Source organism: Paralichthys olivaceus, chromosome 1 (genome assembly GCF_024713975.1).
Source record: "Paralichthys olivaceus isolate ysfri-2021 chromosome 1, ASM2471397v2, whole genome shotgun sequence".
Taxonomy (NCBI): domain Eukaryota; kingdom Metazoa; phylum Chordata; class Actinopteri; order Pleuronectiformes; family Paralichthyidae; genus Paralichthys; species Paralichthys olivaceus.
The window spans coordinates 27,445,644-27,472,712 of NC_091093.1; the positions used below are offsets into that span (position 1 = coordinate 27,445,644).

The 27,069-nt window shown below is 42.4% G+C and overlaps 1 protein-coding gene across 1 annotated transcript in view; it reads left to right on the forward strand.

Moving 5' to 3' along the window:
* The window catches only part of LOC109637289 (protein kinase C-binding protein NELL1), a 191,444-nt gene that overhangs the window by 48,143 nt on the left and 116,232 nt on the right, over positions 1-27,069 (forward strand). Inside the window, exons 5-11 of the mRNA XM_020099541.2 lie at positions 7,387-7,483; positions 13,223-13,295; positions 13,858-13,940; positions 18,178-18,312; positions 20,279-20,381; positions 21,759-21,832; positions 24,543-24,642. Of these exons, the coding sequence (XP_019955100.2) occupies positions 7,387-7,483; positions 13,223-13,295; positions 13,858-13,940; positions 18,178-18,312; positions 20,279-20,381; positions 21,759-21,832; positions 24,543-24,642 (665 nt within the window). The remainder of the gene's footprint in view (positions 1-7,386; positions 7,484-13,222; positions 13,296-13,857; positions 13,941-18,177; positions 18,313-20,278; positions 20,382-21,758; positions 21,833-24,542; positions 24,643-27,069) is intronic.

A 27,069-nucleotide genomic window follows, 5' to 3' on the forward strand; every position in this document is an offset into this window, starting at 1 on the left:
TTGTTCTTGGCAAGCGTCAGGCTCCAGGTACAGTCGGTGTCTGAGCAGACAACTCTTTTGTCTGACTGGCTGGTTGTATTGTGACAGCTGCACAGGACACAGAGCGCGGTGGAAGCACAGAGGATATTATACGTGGCCCTTGGGTCTCTAATCAATGGGGCCGCTCCAGCAGAATACAACCCACATTTAGATCAATGGGACGCTGCTGCAGCTCATACAGGCCTCTCGGAGTAATTACTCCTCCTGCCCTCTGCAGCCTAATGAAGGAACATTTTAAATGTCAATGAATGGCGGTGTCGGTGGAGTCTTTTCCCACGACTGATTTTACGTAATGTGCTCTGAGACAAACCTCCACCGTCTTTTTCTCACCTTCCTTCGCACTGATGCAACTGTTGACACAGATTTTCCATCAAGTTACACATGCTAACATGGAGGAGGAGGGTTTAATTTTAGGGAGGGTCCATTTTTATATTCAGTCTGTGTCGCTAAACATTCTTGAACGTCAGTAAAGGTATACGTCAAGATTCAAAACGGATACATGGGTGTTATTTCCTTATATTTCTGCTCTTCATTAGCAAATCATCACTGTCAGACTTGACGGCAACAGCTGTCTTAATATCTCGCTCGTTTGATTGAAGGTATCTGAACTCCCGGGTCAAGATCTGTGGGATGAACGCTGCGTCAGCCTTCCGTCATCATTATCTCTCACCGAGCTTACATCATCGTGCCGCTCGAGTATTTGTCTTTTTATTTATTTATTTTTTTTAAGAGGCGGGTTTGAAGCTGTTAGTCCTCCCTGTAGTAAACCTTCTCGAGTCTGGGGGTTTCATGTTGTCTCGTGTCAGGTGTGATGGAGTGTGTCATTACTGGATCCTCCCTGCACCAAGCTCCGCAGGGTCCAACCCGCCCCCTGTGAGCAGGCTCCCCAGCTTTGGCCCCTCTGCAGCAGTGGTGAGGAGGAGGAGGAGGATAGGCGGAGCACCAAGGAGACCCAGGGGGCACACACATACACAAACATGTACTTAGCAGCCTCTCCGTCCCTCTGGGTTTTTATTTTTATTTTTCCCCCTCAGAATGTATCTGCACCTGTAATAGTTGAGTCTTATCAGCAAAGGGCAGGAGCCTCTATCAACAGGTGAGGTCATTGCCGAGGTGAAGTAATTACAGATATCTGAGACAGAGAGGAAGCAGACGTACAGCTCCTTTGGGAATCGGGTGACAAAGCCAGATTAGACTCTATCTTCATCTACATACTGTAGGTAAAACCAGTCTTATCTCCTGTGCCGAGCTGGGGGTAAAGGAATTTGGGTCATTTTATCCATTAAACATGATACATCTGCCATCTTATTAGGATGTGCTCTACTTTCATGCGTTTCCTTTTTTCGCCAACGATACCATGCTCCAGTTCTTTTTTTATGAATCATGTATTTCCAAAATGTCAAAAAAAAAAAAAAACACATGTTGTGGAAAAAAAAAAAAAAAAAAGTCCTGTCTCGCCGATATTTCATCCATTAGGGATTTCCACGTTTTTTCACTGGTACTGGAAGACGTCTCAGACTGGATTCGACATCGAGAAGGGAGCACTGACTCAAATTGAAGACGTGCCCTCTCTGAGCATAATGCCGAAGTCTTTCAACCGCTCTGGGTGGCAGAGCTCCAGTTTGAGTGGAGCTGGAACAGTTTGATTCATCCGCAGCTCTTAAGAAGCGAGAGAGAGAGAGACTGACAGATGCCCTTTCAGAAGTAGATGCTCCAGAGCTGCGATGACAGCTGCCTGAGTATCCAGCAGTGCCTCCGCTAAAGTCACGAAAAGAGCACCAGCACAACATCATTCCACTTCTGCAATCCATCGTCCTCGTAGCTCCGAGAAGCAAAGCTGAAATGAAAAAACATTTTTTGGTGGTGATTAATCTCGCAATTATATTCTTGATTTACTGACTAATAAGTTCTTATCCCTAAATAATAACTTAAATGATTAATCAATTATCTAAGATTTATTTTGTATTAAATTAAAATTGTCCCAGCTCTTCTGAGGATGTGAAGATGTTCATTTTCCATCTTGGAAAATCTCGGTAGAAACCCTGAATTTATGAAGCTCGCAGCAAACCCAGGTTAACAAACTGAATAAATAAATAAGTAATCAGGACACGGACAAAAACACGGTGTATGTGTACTTTATGTCCAATCATTTTATATCTCACTGGCACATTAACTAGTACATTGACTGATTGTCACTGGAAACCATCAAACACACCCTCTGACCCAGTTTTAAAACACTCAAACAGCTAAAACACTTTTAACGTTCCCTCTCTGTGCTCCACACGACTCTCGTTGTCTCTATTGTTTGGGAGTCCTCTGTTGTCATAGAGTTGTTACCAAGAGATGTAATTACGCAGACGTTCCCCTGTGACGCCGGACTCATTTGTGATCTCCTGTGGTTTGTTTGGAAAAACATCCCGAACACTGATGATGGATGACTGTGTGACTTATTAAGTAGATAAAACCTCAAGTCGCTGAGCTAACAAGACTTCACTTAGCTCGCTGATGTCCACGACTCCCGTCATTTTAACTGTAGAAACTCAATTTAGAGCGATAATATAATAACGTGTGTTAGCGTGAGGAGAAGTGCCGACCTGTAAGTTTCTCTGTACAACATGTAAATGAGCTGGAGTTCACATCCCATCTCTACAAATGGACTGTAACTGAGCATCATCCCAATTATTACAAGCTCCTTAGAATAAATTGGGCATAATTTGTATTCACAAAGGAAAAATTGGGGGTAATTTGTGTACATTTTGTTTCGAACACATCAAATATAATATTTCACTTCTTGAATCTATGAAATGTTGTTTGACCATTAAATCACAGTCAATTTGAGAATAGATTCTAAAGTGGATTCAAATTCAATAGACTCGTCAAACACCAAACTCAATTACACACACGTTTTTTTTTTTTAACAGATTAAAGCATGTGGGACGCTCTTTATAGCTTCCTGTCCAAAAATACCACAGTAACCCGTAATCTCCCAGCAGCCTCCAGTGACACGACATAACCCAGCTTGCTTTTGGCAGAGGATTAATGGAGAGCTTTGAGAAATTTGTCCCACAGTGAGGCGAGCGATTCAAAAGGGACTTTGACTCCTGATTTCTGACTTCATATCTCTGACAGAGGCAAGGCACAAACATGACAGAAAATGTCTCGGGCTCGACGAGTGGAAAATTGGAAGTGGTCTGCAGTTTAGTGCGGCCGACAGATATTGGCAGTGAAAATAATGCAGGCTGTGATTGAGATTGTTCTTTTGAAGGCGAGCCATGAAAGCTGCCAGAGACCTAAATAATGCGTCTCACTTTTGAAGATGAAGGCTATTAGTTTTTGGGGTTTTTTCTGACCTGTTGTCCTTAAGATAGATGGACACGACTCTGGATTGTGCTTGTTTGTGCTCGTGGCCTCACTTGGTGCTTATTTTTGGCTTTTTATTCGCTCTTATCAGTGAAGGTGGGAAACAGGCAGCCAATATAGCTGCACACCTGAGATTAAATGCAGTTTATTCACTTCAGTGGATGCACCATTGGAAACGAGGCAGCCTGGCAGCTTATTGAAGCGGACGGAGAAGAAAATATTTGCTTCTCCAGTAAGATGTGTATTTATACTCTCTCTGTCGTAGTGTTTCCATAGTTTCTCTGTCAGCGCTTTCCCCACATCTCGAGGTTTTCTCTCTGCTTCAGCCGTGGCATTCTCATGAATGAGCGAGTTGCTCCACACCTGCCCGACTTTTTCTTCTCCATCCAGATGTGGGTCTTTCTCGTTCTCACTATCATTCACAAACCCACTGACGCTGATAAAGGTTAAGAGGAGCAGCCTAAAAGTGGAGCAGCGCTGCCCTATTTTACTGGTTATGGATGAAGTGATGGTTCTGGTTTATCTGGCTCCGCTGGAGCGTTCCCTTTCTAATGTGAAGAGGAGATATGCCAAGTAATATGTTACAGCTAATTGCACATTCAAATAGTTACCTGCACCAAGGGGGTTATATTTTCATCCCTGTCCATTTGTGTGTTTGTCAGTTGGGTTGTTTGTTTTTTTTACATTTTCACCGATTTCCCAGGGAACAAAATTGGCACTCAGGAGAGAATATTCCTCTGCAGAAGTCCAACAAATTAAAAACAATTAAATTCTATCAAACACAAATTGCACACATTCATACTGAATTCATTTAATCAAAATCCATATATATTTTTCGCTGGGAAAATGTTGAAAATACCTTCCTATAACTTTCACTGAAATCCATTTGGTTGTTTTTGTATAATTAACGTAAAAACACAAACCAACCAACCAAGAAATGGATATTAATGAGCATGTGTAGTTTGATGCAGGTTCCCAGGTCAGGGAAGGGGCTCCGTGGAAACACATTTAGATGCGGATCTGGACAAAAAGGACTGAACCAGGAATTTGTCATCACTTTCTTGAACATTGTGGAATTAAGGCTCTTGGCAGAGAAATGTGCTGAACTGAGTGCTGCTCTGATGATGTTCAGGATTTCAGTTGTGGCTGAATATTGTTGCGTCTGTTTTCAAAAAACCAGACCAGACAAAAAAAAAAAAAAGGAACAGCTCACAAAGTGCTTGAGGTCACGGTTGGTTTCCACCTCACTCCCTCTACTCCTGGTAGAATTTGTGTGTGTGAGGCCGGAATCTCAGACTGATCAAAATGAACCAAAACCATCTGATTGGCTGAATTCGTCTGTGTTTTCTGTTATTTGTCTGTTCTCTGGGTTGTAAAGAGAAGCTATAAATCATTGAATCATCAATAGAGGAGCACTGTTAATCACACTATACATTATGTTGACTTGTGTACATCCTCTATAATTAGCCTGTGGTGTCAGACCCTGCAAATATGCCCATGAGCACATCACTATTACTACTAATTGGCATCGTCCTCGTAGTGTTTCCTTATGTTAATCGCCTGCCTCTCACTGCTGACGAGCCGAGAACCTGAGGGAGGCGATGACAGAAAGGTTGAGGGAAACAAAATACAGTGAATCACGTGACCTCCACCTCCACCGCTGAGAATGACGGCTCGCTCAGCAGGTGGGAAATCCAAAGCCAACAGCACCGAGTCACTGCAGCGCTCACACATCAGAAGAACCAAGCGTGTGCACAGAGTGGCACAGAATCATCTTTTACAAATGCATTTTAGATCAAAAATTAACAGAAGCAATGATTCTGTTAAATTATTGTTTTAGAAGACACATACTTGACATTTATGAGCTGTAATTAGTGAAGTATGGCGTCGTTTTTCTCCATTGTTAGGATTTAGTGACACATAAAAGAGACCGACTGTGACTCAGATGTTTAGATGACAAATAATTCTGCCTCTGTTTTGTAACGGATACATACTGTCGCTGGAGGACATTTGTTTGATTGTGAAAAGGATTCGCGTTGTGCATATTTTCCAAGTTTTTCGTTTGACATTTATCTTCTTTCTGTCGTTGTTAGGACGCACGATGACGCAAACTTTGATTGTCACAACCTGAATGGCAATTTTTAAAATCAGAGACCGACTCAGCTAACATCTTAGTGAACACTTCATGAAGTATACATGCAGAGAAAATTGGAGCCCACTCCACTGTGAAATGTCAAGCATGAAGCATTGATAAAAACCACTGTGTTGTTTCTTTGGCTAATTGTCTCGCCTCCCCTTTGATTGAGCTACTTGAGGTTAAACGTCTGCGTTGGTGAGAGCACTTAAGTGGTGCAGGTTAGATTTTTGTAAATCAGGGTCCAATTATATGTCCAACATCCAAACACCATTCCTGATTGAGTGACGGGCACATTTAAGTTGTTCCTTGTTTAGTTAGCTCTATAGTTTCAAACAAAGCCATCCATCCATCCATCCATCCTTCCCTCCATCCTTCCCTCCATCCTTCCCTCCATCCTTCCCTCCATCCTTCCCTCCATCCTTCCCTCCATCCATCCATCCATCCATTAATCCATCCATCCATTCAAAGACATTCATTAAATATACATTTTTTAAAACTGTTCTTTGTTCAAGCAAAATCTTATTTATATATATATATATAGTCAAGACAAAACAACAAAGCTGACAGAGGCGTTTGGAGTCTTAAGAGCTGCTCAAGTGTTCTTTTGACATTCCAGTGAGTCATTTCAGTCAATGTCAATAACAGAAATATCTTTAATGGAGCGTTAAGTGTAAGCTGAACGCATTGAAATGACCGTGATTTATGTGCAGAGGGTTGGAACGGTCGTATATCAAGACCAAGCACCTCCAGGACCTCTGCTTCTCAAATCTCACGTTCTGCCCTGTGCTCTGTTGTGGAAATAACCCCCAACACCGATAAGACAAAAGTTTATTTTGCATGAAGACTAACTTAGTTAGGGCGGCAGTAGCTCAGTCCATAGCTCAGTTCCCGGCTTGGGAACCGGAGGGTGGCCGGTTCAAGTCCAGCATGGACCACAGTATGGAAGGTGGACTGGTAGCTGGAGAGGTGCCAGTTCACCTCCTGGGCACTGCCGAGGTGTCCTTAAGCAAGGCACCGAACCACCCAATTGCCTGCAGGGTGCCTCTCCGGGGCTGCACATCACTCCTACATCTTTCTCCACATTGCATGTCTATGAGCCCTTTGTGTGTGTGTGTGTGTGTGTGTGCGGTTGTGTTTCGGGGTTAAAATGCAAGTAAAAAATGAGAGTAAAAAGAATTTCCCCTTGAGGGATTAATAAAGTATCTCTTCTTCTTCTTCTTGACTCCTCAAGATAACAAGCACTTCTACTTCTGAAAGTAAAACCTGGCGTATTGTGGATGTCGTTGTTGCGCTGCCTCTGTCAAGGGGATGAACACAAGCACTAAATTACAGTAATGCCTTTATAATGAATAAAGACAAAGGGAGAAGCTTGCACACTGTGAGGAGGAGGAGGAGGAGGGTGAAACCTGACAAATTGTTCTCTGACATCCTCACACAGACCCATCACGGCCTGCTGGCATTGTTAAGAAAACCTCAGTGCAGGGAAAAATGGTGCTGAATGACACTGAGGATGTTTGCCTTGATAATGCCAAAGCCTGTTTGTGTTTGTGTCAGTAGTTGGACGGTTAATCCAGCCAACATCCCACGTCCGGATATCAATACCGTGTTAGAGAGCTGCGGGGCGAGACTGGCTGTCATGCTTGAGGAGAGCAGCCTCATGCTCTGCACTCTCTGCTCCTCACGAAGGCAGAGGGAGGGCAGGAGGGAGTGGACATGCACAGTCTGTTGGATTTACTCTGCTATTCATCCGCATAGGATCAGTGTTCCTGCCGCACCAGGACAAAAAGAGAAACGTGTTTGTGTGCACCGCTATCCTAACCCGACATTCTCCTCTGATTTGTTGTTGGCAGGATCTATGAGCGGGTGATAGACCCTCCTCAGATGGAGCTCACGCCGGGCAGTGGAGTGTGGCTGGGCCAGCACAGCCACAAGCACGGCCTGTTCAAGGTAAGACTCCACAGATGATGCACACACAGAAACACACGTACTTCCTTTCACGTAGCCGAACGTGCTTCACATTCCAGATTGCCTCGGATAAAAAGACAGAATTTTAGTTGTAGAGAGAGAAGTACAGAAGAAGACAAAAAAAAAAAAAAAGTCTCTTTGAAACGCGTATCCCCGAGCCCATTACAATGCTGTCGATTTTTAATCACTGCTCATTTTGTCAGGCTCCCGCATGCGATCACAGCAGGGAGTGGAGATAGCGGGGTGTCACCAAGACATGCACATGCTCTTGATATTCCCACCTCTCCTGCCCACCGACCTTGCAATCAATGGGCTTTTTTATTTTTGTCTATGTAACATATTGATCAGCCACCAGACCCCGCTGCGGTGTAAATTATTTCTCCCCCTCGTGCTTTGAAACTATCGCTGCTGCACATCAACCCACAGTTCCTCCTCCTCCTCCTCCTCCTCCTCCTCCTCCTCCTCCTCCTCCTCTTCCCTCCCTCCCTCCCTCCTTCATCCGCCTCTCTCGCATCGAGACCCCAAGGAGCTCCTTCTTCTGAGAGAAAGCTGTGGTCTTCATAGACGTTGCTCCATCATCCACTTCCCCTACATGTGCGTGGAGTGCTCAAAAGCGGAGGCAGATGGTGTGGAAGTGCACGGGCTCGTGTGAAGTGACGGTTCTTGGTGGGATTAGTTTGCATGTTGGCTGACGTGTGCACTTGTAAGACCTGAGATCAACGACCTGTTGCTCAGTTAAGCAGAACGACCATTTTTGTGCTACAGCCCCTTTTTTTTTGTGTTTTACACAGTAATATCCTTTCACTCGTGCATATTCATGAGAGGAAATGTTATTCGTTGTTAAGTAGTAGCTCTGCTATCGGGCTCAGTGCAGAGGGAGAATAAAAGGTGCAGCAGCTGAATAGAAGCACACAATGGGAGATACAAGAAAAGGGAAGAGAAACACATTATTATAGCACGACTGCAGAAAGTCTACAAGACTTTTTGCATTTTAATCAACAAGTCAGTTCTGTCTTTATTAGGAATGTACAATATGATGACATATGCCCTCTAGTTTATTTCATTGTGCAACAAATCACTCGTTGTTGCAATGTTTTTATTTGCACGACGCTTTGCATTTTTTCACACAGCACGGATGCAAACAAACATGAAGAAGAGAGTGAATGTGACACAGTTCAGTAGCTCAGGGACGGATCCTGGTTTGGGTGAAAGTGAGAACTTCCCTCGTCATCGTGGTCACAATAATCGAGGTTAAGGTTATTTTATTGTTATTGTAGCGGTGATGGATTAAAAAAAAAATCTTGAGCATCTGTTTCACATAAGAAAAATAAACATCTGTCTCCTGTGAGTTTTGTCGACCTGCTCCTCCCTGACTTCCTCCCCTTTGCTCCCCTCATAATTACCTCAGCTGCTTGAGGTAGCTCTAAAGATAAAACATAACTATGGGTCGTAATGAGCTACTCTCACAGATGAGATATGGGTTTGTGTTTTTACAGAGGTGCAGTCTGCTGGCTGATTCTAGTCCGAACAATATTTCATCTCATTATAGTGACATCTTCAAACCATTAAATTAAGGGAGTTTTTCCTCTCCACAGTCGCCTGTGCTTGCTCATTGTGGGAACTGTTGGGTTTCTCTATGTTACTATTGTTTTAAGGTCTTGACCTTTAAATGTAAAGTGCCTTGAGATAATGTAAATTATGAATTGGCGCTATATAAATAAAATTGAATTGAATTGAATTGAATTAAATTACAGATAACTTCAAATCTATTTCCTTTTTAATTATGTCACAAGTTATCGGTCAAAGAGAAGTGTGCAGCTGAGACACAGCTTTGTTTGTCTAATCCTTTAATTAATGCTAAGATGTTTTTCGGTAAAATACATTTATTCATATTTTCTTTATTCTATTGTTTTTCCATGGGGTCTACCCTCATGTGATAAGAAGAAATAAGTACTTTTATGTATTCTACCTGAAGATATAAATCCTAAATCCTAGCGTCTTACTCAACGTATCTGTCAACCCAGATACATTTCAGCTGCAGGCTGTTGTCTATATGCGTGTTATTTTTCCACAGGGTATTTTTGAACTTTGGAGAGGGACGGGGTCGCTGTGTCCCTCATGTCTTTACCCATGACACCTAATTTAAAGGGAAAATAATAAAACACAAGACTACAACAGTTTGTGTCACAATACATTTAATCTTTAAACACATCATATCCGCCACTCACATGCATCAACAGTAATCTGGAGTTTTCAAGCACCAGCAAATATCAAGACATTTGGAAACACTGATTAGTCTGGACGAGCAGAAGTGGAGACGTTTGGAAACGATGATGTGGTCATCCACATCGCTTCCTGATTGGTTCTTCTCAGTCTTGAGGTTTGCTAACATTTACCGTCGGTACCACTTTCACCTCGTCGGCGGTCCAAGAAAATGAATCAGTCGTCTTCTGAAAAACCTGACGATTGTGCGCAATAAGGGATTCTCTTATAATATCTTAAGTATTTCTGGGCAAACAGTGATCCGATGTATTGTGAGAAGGTCTTGATAGACACAGAGATTGGACTGAAACATGACACCTAACTTTAAGTCCACCTCTTCCTTCTTTAACCTGCTTAAGACAAAGGGCTGAACCGAGTCCGCTTACATCTTCTCATGTCAAACGTAGAGACGATTGAAGAGCTTGAACGAAAATGAGAACAAAGAAGCGAAAGGGAAAATAGCCAAGAGCAAGTAACGCTGCAGGAGGAGATAGGAGGCGAAATAAAGCGACGGCTGTAATCTATCCCATTCAGGACGCAGGAGTGGGATAATGATAAGACGAGCTAACTAGGCCTTTAAATAAAACATATTCAGTCCTCGCTGTGGCTTGAGACGCTCCACGTCCTAACGCCGCCTCCTCTCGGGGCCCTCTCAATCTGAAAGAGCAACTGTAATAAATTATCTTTATCTTGAATCCATTGTACCAAGAATGCTGACTCCTCAGGGACGCTGCAGGCTCGTTTGGAGCCGGCGCTTTTGTGAAGCACTCGGCGTTTCATGCACTACGGGACGGTAATGAATCCTAACACAGACAGTGATGGAAAGCTCGAACAGGTTACATGAGGTAGCGTGATGGAGGAAACGTGGACGTGAATGATTCAGGGCTGAGATCTCTCACTCAGTTTGTCTTCTATTTTCCTTAAAACATTTGTTACCTTAAAGAAAAGGGGAATTGATCCAAATCATCTTTTTCTATTTATATTAGTTCTGGTGTCATTAATTTTCCCGTTGACTCTTGTATTTTTGTATGTTCCCAGGGAGAGCGTTCTCAATCGAGATCATCCTCTGTCTTTCTGTGTGTATTTGGCTTTGGTCTCTCCCCTCTCACACTTGTTAATTAGTGTGGTTGATGTTAATTTGGTCCACAGAGATGAACAGCAGGCAGGAGTTACGTCCTCACACCTTGCTCGGGAAAAGAAAGGTCATGTTCTGCATGATCGAAAGTGAGAAAAAAAACAAGGATCACACGATAAAACCTCACCCGGGATAGAAGACCTCTGTCAATGTTTCCCAAAGGCAAAGCAAACAACATGCCTGGACTATTGCTGCTCCAGTAAACAAGCTAACAGCGAAGCATGATGATAAAAGTGTGCAGACAAGAGCAGTGAAGATAATTTTATCCACAGTAACTTGTGAATGTTTGGGGGACACAAACAAACGGATACTTAAATAGCACATGATGCATCTGAATTCCCGAAAGGAGATATTTTTTGTTCATGTGTGCATGAACATGAGATAATTATCTTGTGAGCACAGGAGAATATTTTCTATCTTGTTAACAAAGGATATTTTTAGAGGTTCAGTAGAAGGCACAAAGATTTGTAGAAGTAGAATTACAGGTTTGTTGGAAATTAGCTGCAAGCTCCTGTGTGTGCGTGTGTGTGAGCGTGTGCGTGTGTGAGAGAGCTAAAAAAGAAGCTGCAGAGTTGGTGATATTCTTGACCCCTTTCATATTAGATCTGGTTCTTAGATTCACTGCTAATATGAAACTATTGATAAATTCAGCTTTAAAGCTGAAAGTCAGCGCTTTTGCCCCATTTACTTCTTTAAATAATTGAATAAAGAACTTTTAAGCATCATAATGTGACCAGAAAGAAAAGGGTGGACATTACTTTCCATGGAGAATCAAGAGGAAACAGAAAATAGAACTTTTAAAGGAGCATGTTTAAAAAAAAAAAAAGATTCAGCTGAAATAAACATATAGAATAATATATTCCACTACTAATTTAATTAGTTTTCCTTTTAACTTATATTCATTAACTCATTCTCCTTTACTTAACGTTTATTTAGCAGAATGCCAATATAAAAAAGCACATCACTGTAAATAAGTTGGGATGCAGCCGTGTTATTGGACTTGTCTTATCATTGGGGAGTTGATATTATTTGGCAGAAGAAGGAAACATACCTGGTATAGCAGAGGAATGAAATACGTGTGTGTGTGTGTGTGTGTGTGTGTGTGTGAGAAAGATATTTTATGACTTCGGTTGCAATTACCTGCTGATCATTGACAGTGATGTGTAGTCAGGGCTCCTATATGAGACCAGTGGCACAGACATCCGTGATCTACACCTTCATTTTCATTCTGAGTGACACTGACAATCTTCTTCGCCATCCGTTGCTTCACAGAGCGTGTGTGTGTTTGTGTGTGTTGTGTGAGAGGGAGTGCGTTTGTTTTCAATCTCTGCTGTCTCTCTCTCTCTTTCTCTCTCTCTCTCTCTCTCTCTCTCTCACTGAATTTCACAAACACGTAAAGCACAGATGAGTAGATGCCAACTCTGCTTAGGGCTGTGAATTCTAATTCCTTCCAGCATGTTGTAAGATAGCTTCCATGCTGAAATTATATCAGGCCCATGTGTTTGTGTGTGGGTTCCCCTGTGGTGTCCATTAGAGAGACGCTTTGTTTTCCAACATTGATCCCTGTGGTCATCGCGAAGACGTCTGCACCTCTGGAACCGGACTGTCAGTCAGAGCGATTGACAAGGACGTCTGTTAAAGGAGAGAGAGCTCTGATTGTTAAAGTCAATTTTACTTTACTTGTGTGGAGCTCAGTTAGGAACGAATGGCGTTTGTGTAGTTTTGTATTCTCACCCTTTCCATTACATGTCCATGTTTCATGCAGATTCAAGTAGATCGCGTACTCTGTGTACTTTGCTGCAGATCTGGTTCCACATGCAGATGAAATATCGACAGTGAAAATCTTTTCGGCTGTAGAAACAGACCAGTGCTGTGCTTGTTCTGATCGTGCGTGTTTGGAATCTGACGTTTTCTTCGGCACAGAAACAACTTCTCACACGATTTATAGACTGTAGCCGCAGTTTAATCTGTTTTGGTCACACATGGCCATTTAATGATTATTCCTTGTATCACAGAATCCGGCATCTTCAGGGGACGGATATTCATGAGTGTGTGTAATTTGGTGCAGATTTGAATTCTACTTTACATGTGGCACCATCATCAAGTCAACATTTCAATCCGACAAAATCTTTCATTGATGATCTGCATCAGCTTCAACTTGAGTTCACTGCTCGTTAGCAAATGTGAGCCCCTCAAGGAGCCCCATACATTATTATTCTGTTTGTGTGCATGTTAGCAGCATGGATCAATACATGTATGTATCATTGTCTGCTTGTCTTCCCTCCTGCACTCACCCCGCCTCCCCCACTTCTTTGTGTTGCCAGGGCGTCATCCAGGATGTGAAGCTGATTTTCGCCCCCAACGGGTACATCACACAGTGTCCTAACCTCAACCGCAGTAAGTATAATGACAAAGTCGCTGGTGGTGCTCTGAACACAGCTGAGGGCTGAGGTATAAAGGGAAAAAGCAGCCTCTCCATTACAGTGCACCATTAGGAAATTGGATTGTAATGAGCGATGTGTTATCTGGCGGTGACCTCACAGACAAAGTCTCTTCCTCCAGTCATCTTCATTCTGATCTAATTCCGACTCCTCTCGCCCGCCACCTTGTTCCTCCATCTGTTTACTGTCGGACGGATGAAGATACGAGGTCACCGCTGTGCCACTGTCTCTGTCACCGATCAATAAGGCGTGTAATCACACCGTGTTGCTTTATTATTGATACTAACACCAGCCACAGGCCGAAGACAAAGAGTAAACAGATGTGTGAGGCTTCCCTTGTGTTTGCTGTTGGCCACCATGAGCAGAGTCCAAATGAATACAGTCTGGGTAACGATTTTTTTCTTGTTCTGCTCTGTTTATCTCCTGTCTAATTTATTCCCTCTTGCTCTCTCTCTCTCTCTCTCTCTCTCTCTCTTCTTTTCTTCTCTTGGTTTGATGCTTCCTCTTCCTGCGTTGAGCTTGTCCGACCTGCAGCGATTTCCTGAGCCTGGTGCAAGGCATCATGGACCTTCAGGAGCTCCTGGCCAAGATGACCCTGAAGGTAAAGACAAGCAGGAGAACAAACAGCTTCCCACGCAGCAAACAACCATCACCAGCTCACATCAACACAGAATAACACAGCAAAACAAGACTTGACAGAGATTAAAGAAAGACTGTGAATATGCAACTATGTCAGGAAAAGAAATGAAATTATCCGGTTAAAAGCTGCAGCCTTGCAAACAAATAAACACATAAATGGAAATGAATAAATTACATCCTTCTCCACTGCAGCTGCAGACAGAAGAACCCTTTGATTCAGCTGTTGACGCCTTCGTTGAAGTTCATTGTTCTTTCTCCAACAAAGTCAGCGTCTCTTCTTTGTTCAACGAGGACGCTGCCCGACAAAGAAGTAAAATAAAAGATAGATGTTATTGTTATGAAACGGAAACAAAATGAACCTTAATCTCTCCGGAGAAAATCTGATTGTTGTGTCCGTCATTATGGTGAGTGGGAAGTGGTTCAAAAATAACACTCATTCAATGTGAGAGGGAATCGCACACAGAGGATCACTTGATCCCCAAAGGAGTAAAGAAAAGATGGAGTTTTCTTTTTGAATATATAGTTGCATATCACAACAGAGGGACGTGTGAGTGCACGGAGTAGCTACTTGATTATTGAATAAAAGTACTAAAGAGTAAAGCTGAAAAACTTTTATGTTCTTGTTCCAGAGCTTTTGATTGTATCACATAGTCTTCATCAGCAGATTGAGTTGAAATGCGTTTGAAACTGGCCGACAAAACAAAATAGTTGTGAGTATTAAATAGTATAAAATCTATTTAAGCAGTATTACAGTATACATTTTATTGACCAATCCTCAGTAACAGCAAAATCTTAATCAAACAGGTTTATTTGTTGTTACTACTAAACCTGGTGCAGGTATGAGTCAGGGAAATGTCCAGTTTATAATTTAAATTTCTTGATCAGGTTTGTTTAACATTTGGAGATTGTTTGGTTTTTGTTGATTTCTTAGAGAATAATTAATGGATTTTAATGAGAAATCTCACAGATTTCATAAATGTGTACAATTTGGTGCAAATCTGTTTGGCCGTGGTGGAGGTATGGCCCCCGACTGAGTGCCATTGTAGCTGGCATATGCAGTTCTAGGACAATATACACCCTATGTGTGAATATCTGGTTGACATTTAAAAATCTTTATTCTCGGTAACACACACACACACACACACACACACACACAGACACACACACACAGACACACACACACAGGTGTGCAGAGGGTTCAAAAAAGGTGTCAGTCAACTACATTGGCACAACAGGAGGCTAAAAGGCAATGTGCACTGTGCCCTAGAGCCATGGGGGAGAGCTTGAACCATTTATAAGACTTAACATCTGCATAGCTACCTGTGTGTGTGTGTGTGTGTGTGTGTGTGTGTGTGTGTGCATAAATGAGAGCTCTGAGGTGGGAGTGATTGAGGCGAGTGCATCTCAGCTATGGAATGTTTTTTGGTGTAAATAAAGGGTAAATTGAAGAACATTACTCGACTGCTGTGTCAGCACCGCCTCCTTCACACGAACGCACCTCCAACCATTGCCATCCGACTTTATCGCTCACAGGAGCTGCAGCAGGGGGGAGGCAGTCATCACCTGCTCTGAATGACTCTCTTCCTCTATGCTGTGGAGAGGAATCTAGCGTGAGGTGAATAATTGCCTGGTCCTGAATGTGTGATCTGGAGTGTCAAGGTGAGGTGAAGTGACAATAAGCCTCGTTGTGTGTGGATTAGTATGAAGGCACCTGCTTGTTGTAGACCTGTGTTTGTGCAAAGGAAGCACAAGCTTGTGTTTACGCCGAAACACATTGAAGAAATGGCTCAGATCCTGATAACATCAATACAGGTGCTAATCCGATTTATTTCCTCTTCAAAGGGATAAATATTGGTTCATCGCAATTTAGAAAAAGAATTGCTTTTATTTGTTGAGTTTCCCAAAGAAATAGTCCTCTTATACACAAGGAGACCAAATATTTTGAAAGACCAAATAGTAAAAACTCTAAAGATCCAAATCCTACCAAAGAATATCCCATTAATTTGCAAAATGTACAACACGCAGCCATTTTCTAAATGTATGTCTCCACACTAAGAGAGAAGGATTCCACTTCAGAAGTTAAACCAAGAAGCGTAACGAGCAACACTACAGAGGATCTGATCACATTTAGGATTTTCAGTGTGTACGTTTCCTTGACATGAAGTAATTATCAAATTTTAGCCACCAAAGCACAAAAAATCCCTCGTAAATTGTGTGTGAATGTTTTCGAATGATGCCTTGGGAAATCTGTGAAAATGTAAAAAAAAAAAAACACCCAAACCTAAAATTCAATTCTGGTAGGAACACAATTTCTGTCAGAGCCCGACACCAAACGCGACAGACGTTCTGGCGTGTGTGAAATCTAAAAATTGTCATAATTATCAATAATTCAGATCATTTGACGTGTCAGTTATGGGTTTGTGTTGCCACACTTGTTCCAGGATCCCCCCAATTTGTCCACATCCCATCCTTCCGCCAAGTTTCATTGAAATCCGTTGAGTTGTTTTTGTGTAATTCTGCGAACAATCAAACAAACAGACAGGTGGAAACATTGCAGAGTTATATAATTGCTCATCCGCCCGACACTGACAGATCATCAGAGATTTGACGTACCTTCAGAAACCCCTGAGAAAGAAACGTCCTTACATTGTCTACACCTCCTGTTTATTTTTCTCATGTCTCTCTGCCTCATGTATCAACCATAAGAGATACGTACCTATTAGCCTCTGACTCCTTTGTTCAGCATCATGGTGCCATGTGATGCTCACGCTGTACAGGAGAGGTTTTCCTCTGTGGCGCCTCAAGGCAGCCTCCCTGCTTTGAAATTGCATTTCAAACATTTTGTTTGGGGCTTTGACAGGACACTTCTCCACTGCTCACAGCTTCCACAGCTCTCTCCGGTCGCCAGCCAGCCGGGATTCCTCTAAATGAAGTAAAAAGCCTCACTGACATCCAGCCTTTCTCTCTTTTTTTTTAATCTGTTTTTAACCGGAAAGCCTTTGTCATTCTTTCTGACACGGTGGCCTGGGAGCAGAGGAATCGGAGGGGGCGGAGTGAACAGAACAGCCTTTAGTTTCTGAAGTAGACCTACAATTATCAAGTTGACCCTCGCTGCTCAGATCAATTGGACCTTTTAGAGATCCCTCAACCTGCACCTCTCAAACTGGACTCTCATTACTTATATATAGGTCAGGCAGCACTCGTATTTCACACAGATTTATGAATTACCACTGAAGGCTCAGAGCCGAGGTCTGATGGAGACAGTGGACACAAAAACCCTCTGTGTAGATTATAGATACAAACTGAACTTTGAAGGACGTTTATTTCAAAAGTTCAATCCAGTGACGGATGCATTGAGAAAGGGGTTCTTTCATAAGACCATTGTTTGAGGTGCTACAAGTCACAGTCAGACATTATGGTAAATTACTGTACAGGCATACATCTGGAAAAAGAAGTCATTTTGAATTTAAATATTTATGTCTGTTTGTTTTCTTCGTCATCAACTCTTGCAAGAATGGTTTTCAGGTTGTCTTTGGGATTTCAACCAACCAACCAACAAATCAAACAACCAAACTAGCCTCTCTCCCTAACCTTCAACCAATTTGTCTCTTTGCCATTCACCAACCTCAACCTCCTCCCTCCGTGTGATATACAACCACAAATCTTATTCACTGGAAAAAAAACCTGCTAGCTTTGAATATAATCCAGGTAGCATGTATGTGTTAAAACACATTGGCTGGAAGAAAGTGTTAGTTTATACAACGTGAGTAAAGAGACAGACGACAGGGTCATCGTATCTTCTTATTCCATTAAATCTCATGGTTTGACCCTTGACACCTTCTTGTGACATTTGTCAGTCAAAGATGCGTCTCCTTTGTCAAGAGACAACCGTGTAGAGCGCTCATTATGAATTTATCTGGAGAAGGAGGACTTATCAGTGTGTAGGAATAAAAGAGGGGTGAGGCAGGATGGGGACTGTCAGTCCTGTCTATCATCTCTCAATAGATTATAGCCTGAGGTGAGGAGCATGAGCTGAATGATGATCACTTATTATTCTGTGGGCTCTTCTAACGAGTGGCTCCCGGTGGAGCAGTTCTCTGTGAAAACCGAGCGAGGGAATGCCAGAGGGGGAGGGGGGGTGGACTGAGGGCTGAGGGGTTAACCTGCACGCACGCTGAGACTTTATGATTTGTCCTCAGTTGAACTACGCAGAGTCCAGGCTGACCCAGCTGGAGGGCTGTCACTGCGAGAGGACCTGCAGCGCCAACAGCCTGGTGTACCGGGATAAGGAGCTGTGGGTGGAGCCCGAGAACTGCAGGAACTGTGCATGTAAGGTCAGTGTCACCCTCAACTTTAAAAACATCAGATGAGGAGGCCCCGGCTCTCATCTCTTTGAATCATCCCCCTGTTGTTGTGAGCCTCTGCCATCCAGGGCAGTTTCAGTCTCTCCAGGAGACATATTGCATTCACGGTCATGTGCGGTCACCGTGACCTTTTCCTGTGACCACTGAAATCTAATCAGTTGTTCTTTGAGTCAAAGTCAGAATTGGAAGAAAATACTCAAATGCAAATTTGAGGAGTATTTTGAGGCATCGTTAAAGGTTCAGTGTGTAGAATTTAGTGACATCTAGAGGTGGAGTTGTATGTTGCAGCTGAACACCCCTCATCTCACCCTCCCCTTCCACACATGAAAGAGAACCTGCGGTGAACTTCAGTTTTTCCAGTTTGGACGACAGTAAAAAAACATGTGAATATAGAGTTTTTAAATATAAAGAGTCCGTTCTATGGTAAAGAAAACAACAATTCATCCAATTTAGATGAAACACAACAGTGAAAACATCGCTCAGATTATTTTATATTCAATTTCTGTCAAAAATCCCTTCCACCTAAATCTCACACACTGAACCTTTAAGATAACAAGTTCATGAGGCAAAACGGGTTTAGTAAGGTCACAGTGACTTTGACCTCCAAATCCAATCACTTCCTCCGTGAGTCCAAGTGAACATTTCCCCCATTTTTGAAGAAATTCACTCAAGACTTTCTTGAGATAAAACAAACAAGTCATACCTCCGACCACTGGCGGTCACTTGAATGTTAGTCTAACGCAAGATTAGTCTAAACTTGTTCCCTATACAGGTTGAGGTGGTCCGTAAAAATGTGTCTACAGAGGAAGCAATTAAAGGCTTAGTTTATTAATCCCTTAATTAAGTCCCCTTTTATCTAAGCTCAGTCAAGATTGTTAAAATCATCTTAATCCACAATGTCCGACAGCATCATCTTAAAAACAGAAGTTAAATGGAAGATTAGATTGAGTTTGGCTAAAACGTCAGTGTCAGGAAATCCTGTGCCATATATATATATATATATATATAGATAGATTATATATATATATATATATAGGTAGATTTCCTCTTTAATGGAAAGTCACTACAACCCACCACTCTCAACACTTCCTTAACTTGAGGTCCCATCACATTTCACAGTTTCCCAGCCCCTGCATCATCTCCCCCTGCCCGCCCCCTAATAAGCGCCCCCCTAATAAGCCTCTCTGCCTGCGCTCATACATAGGAGCCAGATTTCGAAAATGTGTTGAATCAGGCCATCCCGGCCCCTTGGGGAAATGGCCTTGCCGCATCATTGCACATCAAGCACAGGGTGAAGTTTATTTGGTCTGATTTCTTCCCGTGGACACACCATTAACTGATAACTGCGGCTTCCTGGGGGAACCATTTCCGATGACTCACGAAATGAAGAGGCGCACGCAGAGAGAGAGATATCAGCTTCAAAAATGAAGGCAGTCCTTCAGGGCCCGAATAACTACCTGCTATCAGCCGGCTGCTCAATTTCAGTATCAGCCATCCAGCGCACGATGATGAATCTGTTATCTAGGCTGTATCACATTATGATTTTTTTTTTTTTATGATATAGCTTTCAGATTTTAGGTTGCAGTCCTGAAGGCGGTATTCGGAACAGTTTTGGATTGGTTTGCATGGTGCTAACTCTGCTGGAGCGTTGTCCGGCTGCACTGTGAGCTGCATTGAACATAGCCTGCACAGGTTTTACTGTTGGGTTTGGCAAAAGAGGGAGTTTGCTTCCAGATCAAGGTTTAAAATTGAATGACTGCTTGTGAAAATGTAAATTGAGACATAGAGGGAAGCGGGAGACATGTTCAGTGTGAATTTTTTAGTAGTGCCACAGGCAAGAGTCGTACGTGCACGCTGAGCGTTGGATTTTTCCCTCTGATTCTTGCATGTTTTCTGTGGGAAAAAGGAAATAAAGAAAATCTGTGTTTTCTTTCAGAACGGTGTAGTGGAATGTCGCAGGATTTTCTGTCCTCCGGCAAACTGCTCGGAGGATTCGCTGCCTGTGCATGTAGATGGGACCTGCTGCAAGAAGTGCAGACGTAAGTATCTGTGGCACGTGTTCGGAACAAAGGGGAAGCACATCCATTTTTGACTGAATGGTGAAGCAGCAGAAGCAGGATGTTCGCTGATGGTGACGACGGCATCAGAACATCAACTGTGAGACTGTGAAGGGAATTTTCTTTCAGTCTTTCCCAAACCAAACACGGAAGAGCAATAGATAATGTGATGGATAGAATCTTACTCAGGTGGAAGTGAACTTACATCATTTTTTATTATTTAGAGAAATTCTCCTTGAATTTGTATAAAATCAGCTGGAAATTGATTCTTAAACCTAATCATGGAGTTTAAGGATCAGTATTAAGCTGCGCTGGCTACAGATTATATAAAAATCTGTCTTTTCTTTAAGTCTGAGTGAAACTGAAGATCCATTAGGTTCCTGCACAATTTAAAAAGGTGTCCGTTCTTCCCACACTTCCCAGTTTGCATTTCCTGTTTCGCTCCAACTTCCGTCAGTTGTCCAGTGGAGACACTGCTCCTCAAATGCCTGGAAGCTGCAGCCTCGCTCTCATACTGGGCCCCACCCCCCCCAAATTCTTTATTCCAGAAATGTGACATCACACGCTTTTTCAGGGCTAAGGGTGAGTACAGTTGGTGGAAAGCTTGTTTGCTTTTGAAGGTGCCAGTAAAACCACATCCACTGTGGATATGGCTTTTATTTGCGAGAAACCGGAGTAAACTTTCTGCAGCAGCAAAGATCACAGTCTCCTGATTTCCACGGAAGCTGAAATGGAAGCACCATTTCTCGTATAAAGCACACGGGTCTGCTAACTGCTCACAGACCCACGAACAACTGTGTCTCTTGCTATACTGGAAAAACACTAAATCCCCAAGGTATAGTCCATCTTTGAATAATTCCAGCCCTCCTCTGCCTCCCTCCATCCCTGCGCTAAATCTTTCTTCCTCCTCTTCCTCCCCTGCGAACATCAGAGCTCTGGCAGAGACGAACGATGGAGCAGCGCTCCAGAGCTGCGACTGAGCGATCCGTGGTCTTGCCCTCTAGAGAGGAGAAAAGCAGGACGTCATATCATATGCTTCATTTTCTATTTCTGCTTCATCGCCGGAGGAATATGTAGAAGGGCCTCCTCTGTTGTATTCTTAATGCGCTGATACAGTTCCTCTCCACTTATGCACACTAGCCAAGAACAAGTTTGTTTCTAATGGAATTAACTATGCAGAACTTCAGGCTGAAACTTTTTTTCGCAGGATATTTTTAAAGCATTACTCAATATTGTTGAAAGTCCTGCAGGAGCTGATATCACGAGCCAAGGGAATATTATGTTTCTGGTGTTTCATAGTTACTGTACTCACCTTAATGGGGCTGGTATTACTAAAACAGTTGTTTTGTTTTTCCACAGCCAAGTGCACCTACATGGGCCAGATGTTCTCTGAAGGCCAGCGCTTCTTATCCCGGAGCTGCAGGGAATGCAAGGTAACTCTTTTTTCACATCAAGCATTTCTTTCTCCAGCCTCAGCTTTGCGTTCAGATCACCGTGCAGCACTTTCCCTTCAGCGTAAACGTGTAAGGATTGTGTGAGGTGGTCTGCTCTATGTGTTATTCAATTAGTCAGCAGGTCTTATTAGTTTTCCCTCCCTATCCCGTTCCATTCAATCTGCCTTTTTTCTCCCCTAATTAGTAATTAGAATAACTTATGAATTCAGCAACACAAAGGACTGATTTGAATTGGGGCTTCATCACTGCATGGATTATAATTAAAGTCATTATTCCAGTTCAGCGTAGAACAGAGGTGAGCTTTCTCTACTCAGAGGCCGTTTATCTTTAAAGAGAAAAAACATCTTTTGAGGAAAACACACCAGCGGTTTATGTGTGTAATTGCTAACAAAGAGCCACGCAGTGGATTCGTCCGCTCATTATTAGCCCTGAGAGACCCTGAACCATCATTATGTTGTTTACGCGCTTTGTTTCAAGCAATTAAAAGCATCCTTTACTTTTGGATGTGACAGCTGCTAAATGACATATTTGTGGACAAATTATATCTCAGCAGAATATGTCAACGTGTAAGTACAGTGAAGACGTGTGTGTGTTTTTAGAGAGAGAGAGAGAGAGAGAGAGTAAGAGAGAGAGAGAGAGAGGCTTTAGTCAACCATTGCTTTTAGTTCAGAGGGAGGTTCCCTCTATGGACAAATACAACTTTGCACCTTAAAATAAAAGCCACCAAAAGCTGGGGAATTTATTTTTCTTTATTATTTACACATCAAATTCCTTTTTCTTCCTGTGAGGTAAACTTTAGACTTTCGTATTCATCTTTAAAGGCTCTGACTTATTTTGATCACCATTTTCTATTTCTTACAACAAATAAAGAGAAACCGTGATGCAACTCGTCATTGCGTTTACATTGTGCGCCATTAACAAATCCATGAGAACGTCATACGGTAATATCAGGGAAAATAGAAACAAATTTAATGTGCTGTTCTGATGTTGCATTTAAAATTGCATAGAAAAAGCCGTCTGCGCTGCTTTCGTCGTTTTATCCGAAGAGCTCGAGAGGTTGCGCTACTGACACGCCTGCTGTTACCAAGCAACCAAAACCGCTTAGTCTGTTTGACCAAAAGTCAAACAGACTAAATGAACGAAGAAGAGAGTCAAAACAAACATTAATGGATTTCCAGCGCTGTTAAAGACTCTCAGTGGCTTTACTGCTCGATTAGTGTGTGGAAATGAAAACATAACATTTCGCTGGATGTTGTGAAGTCAGTGGAGGTGGAGCTGCTTGGTTAATTCTTGTCACGTGTCCTGCTGCGCACTTGAAAAACCGGTGCACAGGAACCGGTATTGTTATTGGCAATTTTAAAGAAGATTCAAGCTGCAATCACAGGTGTTTAACCAGTAGGGGGTAGCAACACAACCATCTGATAGATGGTCTTGTCTAGGTGTTTTGGCTAACATGTGAATACACTTTTATTTACACAGACGCAGAGCAACATTTTCAGTCTCTCTCCTGTACATGTTCATGATATTTTGGTCTCTAATGACTCCTGACACATAGAAAAAATTATAATAAGGAGTGTTACAGATTTAATTTGGTACTTCTTAAGGAGGCGTTGTGCTGCTGCTGCCTTGTGTCTGTTTGTTTTAAAATCCCTGGGGAAGATGCCACCAAGTTGTATCTGGTGGCATCTGCATGTGTCTGCACCTCACTCTGTATTCAGACCTGCCTCATGAATGTGAGCCTCGCGGACAGCCTTTACTTCCCACCTCCTCCGTTGTCATGGCAGCCTCATTCAGACCTGAAATATTCAGGTTTTTTTTACACATCTGAAAACATCCTTTTAACTGTCGGTGTGGTCTCATACATTTCAAAAGCAGTGTCAACCTCACCTTGTGATGTTAAAATCATAAGGTTCAAACTGGCAAAACGTAGCCACAGGCCTTTGTGTGAGATAAGAGAGTTGTGAGAATATTTATTAAACCTAAAAAGATAAAATAAAAGCAGGGTTACGTTTGGATTTTTATTTTTTTTTTGCAGAGCTGTAAAACACGAACTTTTAATATTTCAAACATTTCCCGAATCCAATTTAAGACCTTCAAATAAATATTAACTGATTTACTGTAGCCACTGTTTAATTCAACCCATTAAACAGGAACTTTACTGATTTTCAACCTGTTTATTTTCTAACAATGTGTTTAGTATATGAAGAGAAACTGTTTCATTGAACATCGTGTTGATAGATGTTGAAGAAAACTATATTGGAAGTTTGTTAAATGAGCCTGAATACACTTTGGACACAAAAACAGCGTTTGATAAAGTAGTTTGGCAAAAAATACAAAACAATGCAACGATTTCAGTGGGTTTTTTTTTTCATAATGGGTTATTTATTTTCCTTGAAATATTTGTTTTGATGTATTTTTGTAGTAAAATATAACTTCTATAGATCAAATTAATTCACTTAAATAAAACCTTACCTTAGCGTTTTCTAATTGTTTGCAGCTGCATTAGATTTGCTTGCAGTTAGTGAAAATAATTAAAATTGCAAATAATATTTTGAAGCTTCATTAAAAATATTTTCATGGTTCAAAAGGTGAAATGTGAAAAGAATTGTATTTGTCCAAATTGTCTGAAAATTAACCGTAGTTAAGTAAACACATGAATAAAATCTATATTCTGCTTCTGTCCTTTCAGAACGGCCTGATGATTAAAGTCACTGAAAGTTGTCCAGAGCTCAACTGCACGATCAGCGAGCAGATCCTTCCAGACGGCAGATGCTGCAATGTCTGCAGAGGTATGTCTCCCTCCGTAATTTACTCTTCACAGTTGCATGAATCACTCTGTCTTTGGACGGGCGTGCACAAAAAAAAACCCCTCCTGCCGCTGCGAGGAGCAAACAGCCAGTCTTCCGGATGCTGATTCAGGCTGTGCCTCTGCAATAAATATGTTTCTCTTCCTTTTCAAACCAGTATGAATGCTTCTTGGCTGGAATACCTACCAGAGCAGATTGGTCTGTCTGCTATAAGGCACCTGCTATGCCAATTTGCTTGAGCCCCGCTGCTTTGGCAGGGAGGTACTACAGGGTAAATAGCCACCGGTAATTCAGTAAATACACTGAATAAACAAACTGTAGGAGGCTGTCAGCCATAGAGCCATTATGAGAGGAACCCAGGGCAGATTCTGAGCAGAGGACACTGCAGCCTCGTTTAGGTAAGATAAGCAGCAGGGCCTGGATTCACCGGAAGACAAAAATGTGGGGATGGGAAAAAAGAAAAGGAATATATCTTTTTGGAGAAAAGGGAAGATGAATGAGAAGAGGAGCTGGCAGTGGAGAAGGAAAGGATATAAAGTCTTGCTATGTTGAAAAGAACAGAGAGACTGTAAAGCATTTAAAGCACATGAGAGAAGAGGATGAAACTTAATATGTTGAGAGAACAGTCCAAAGATGGGATGAAGAGAGAAGTGGGGAGAGGAAAAGAAAAGATAGAAGCTGATGAGAATTAAGGAAGATGAGAAAAGGAAAGGACAAGATAGAGACGGAGAAGGAAAGCACAGCGGAGAGAGAGGAAGAGTTTAGACTGTAAGAACCAACAATTAAAGATTAGAGTCACAGTTCCTCCTCCTTGCAAAACCTCTTCTCTCCCTCTCTCACCCTGAGGCACTAAAAACTCAGAGCTGCTCATTATTTCCAAATCATCTCCAGACCTCTTCTCCACTTTGTGACTCAGGGCTTTGCCTTTGCTCTGAAATTTACCCGAGCCTCAGTATTAAGTTCACAAAGTCACGCTGGCTCTGTTAAATTGGTAATCATACAACTGTCGGTTGTCAGAGTGTTCACACCCCCTCTGTTTTACTGGGATGGATTTTCCCTGAATCCTGCACATCGCAAATGAAACCTTGGTACAGCTCAGTAGAGCTCAAATCTCCACCAGGGCCCAACAGTCCCTTTAATTTCAATCATGCTGCACCACATTAGAAAGATATCAGTCGCACAAATATGTACGGATGGATCCGCCCCTTTGTCAACGCCAAAATTGAAGTTACATCAGGCCTGGTCTGGATCTGCACCAAAATCTAAAATCGATTTGATACGATTCAGGGGCCCATTGATCGATATGAAACTATATTAAATGCCCCTGTAACACATTGAATTACATTTACATCAGCTCTCCAAAAGCAACTATGTTTGAGATGAGACGAACAGAGAAGCAGCTTCAGTCTCCGTGTGCGTTGCTGATGTGATGATGTCGGTTTTGAGGTGAGCTCCTCCTGCCTGGAGAACGTTGTGACGCCCACAGCGGTTGAGAGCTCCACCAACTCAATCCTGATGTTTCAGGTCATCTGTTACAGCAGCGGTCGCCACACTGGATCTCTCTCCTCCTGAAAATTTAATGAGTTACCCGCATCCGTCTGTTTATTTTGTGTGGTCTTGCTCACAAATAAACGAAGAATGCAAACCAACGAACACACAAACTGAGGTGAAAACATGACCTGCATGGTGGAGTTATGGATCCAGTGTTTATGTCCTCTCAGGACTGTACTTTCCACATACACACATGCACTCACCTTTGTTTTATCCGTCCTGTGACATTACACCATTCTATGGTGTGTGGGGAAGAATAATGCAGACACAGCTCTCTCCACAGTAATGGCTCCCCAGGCTCCCCCGTCTCTCGGGGCTTTTATGTGCCGGCAGTCTGTCACTCATTACAGGACATGATGGGCGGCATCAGCCTGCACCTACTGGAGACAATCATCTCTCTCTCCGTCTGTGCCTTTACACGACTGATTCTCAGCCCTTCTGTGTCTGTCCTGTCACATTTTTGTGCACATGCAGGACTTCTGTGTGGTTTAAAGAAGCGTGGTGGCACACGGGGGTTGCAGTGTTGTGGCACCAGTCCGACACAGTTTGATTCCTGGCAGCAGGACGTGAAAGCCTGAAAAATCTCATTCTCATGGAGATGTTTCTCGAAAATAGAATCCCAAAATACATCTGCTGTTGTGGAAGTGGAAAATTATGGAAGACAACCTATCAAAATTGTGTAAAACACAATGTTCACACACACTGAGATGTTGATACGAGAGCAACACGTGTTTTTATGTACTTTTCTATTCTTTGTGTGAGCGCATGCTTTCATGGAAAACAACACTATCGCTGCACCACATGGTAAACATTATAAATCAGACGTCTTGTCATCCACAGTATTGTTGCTGTCAGAAA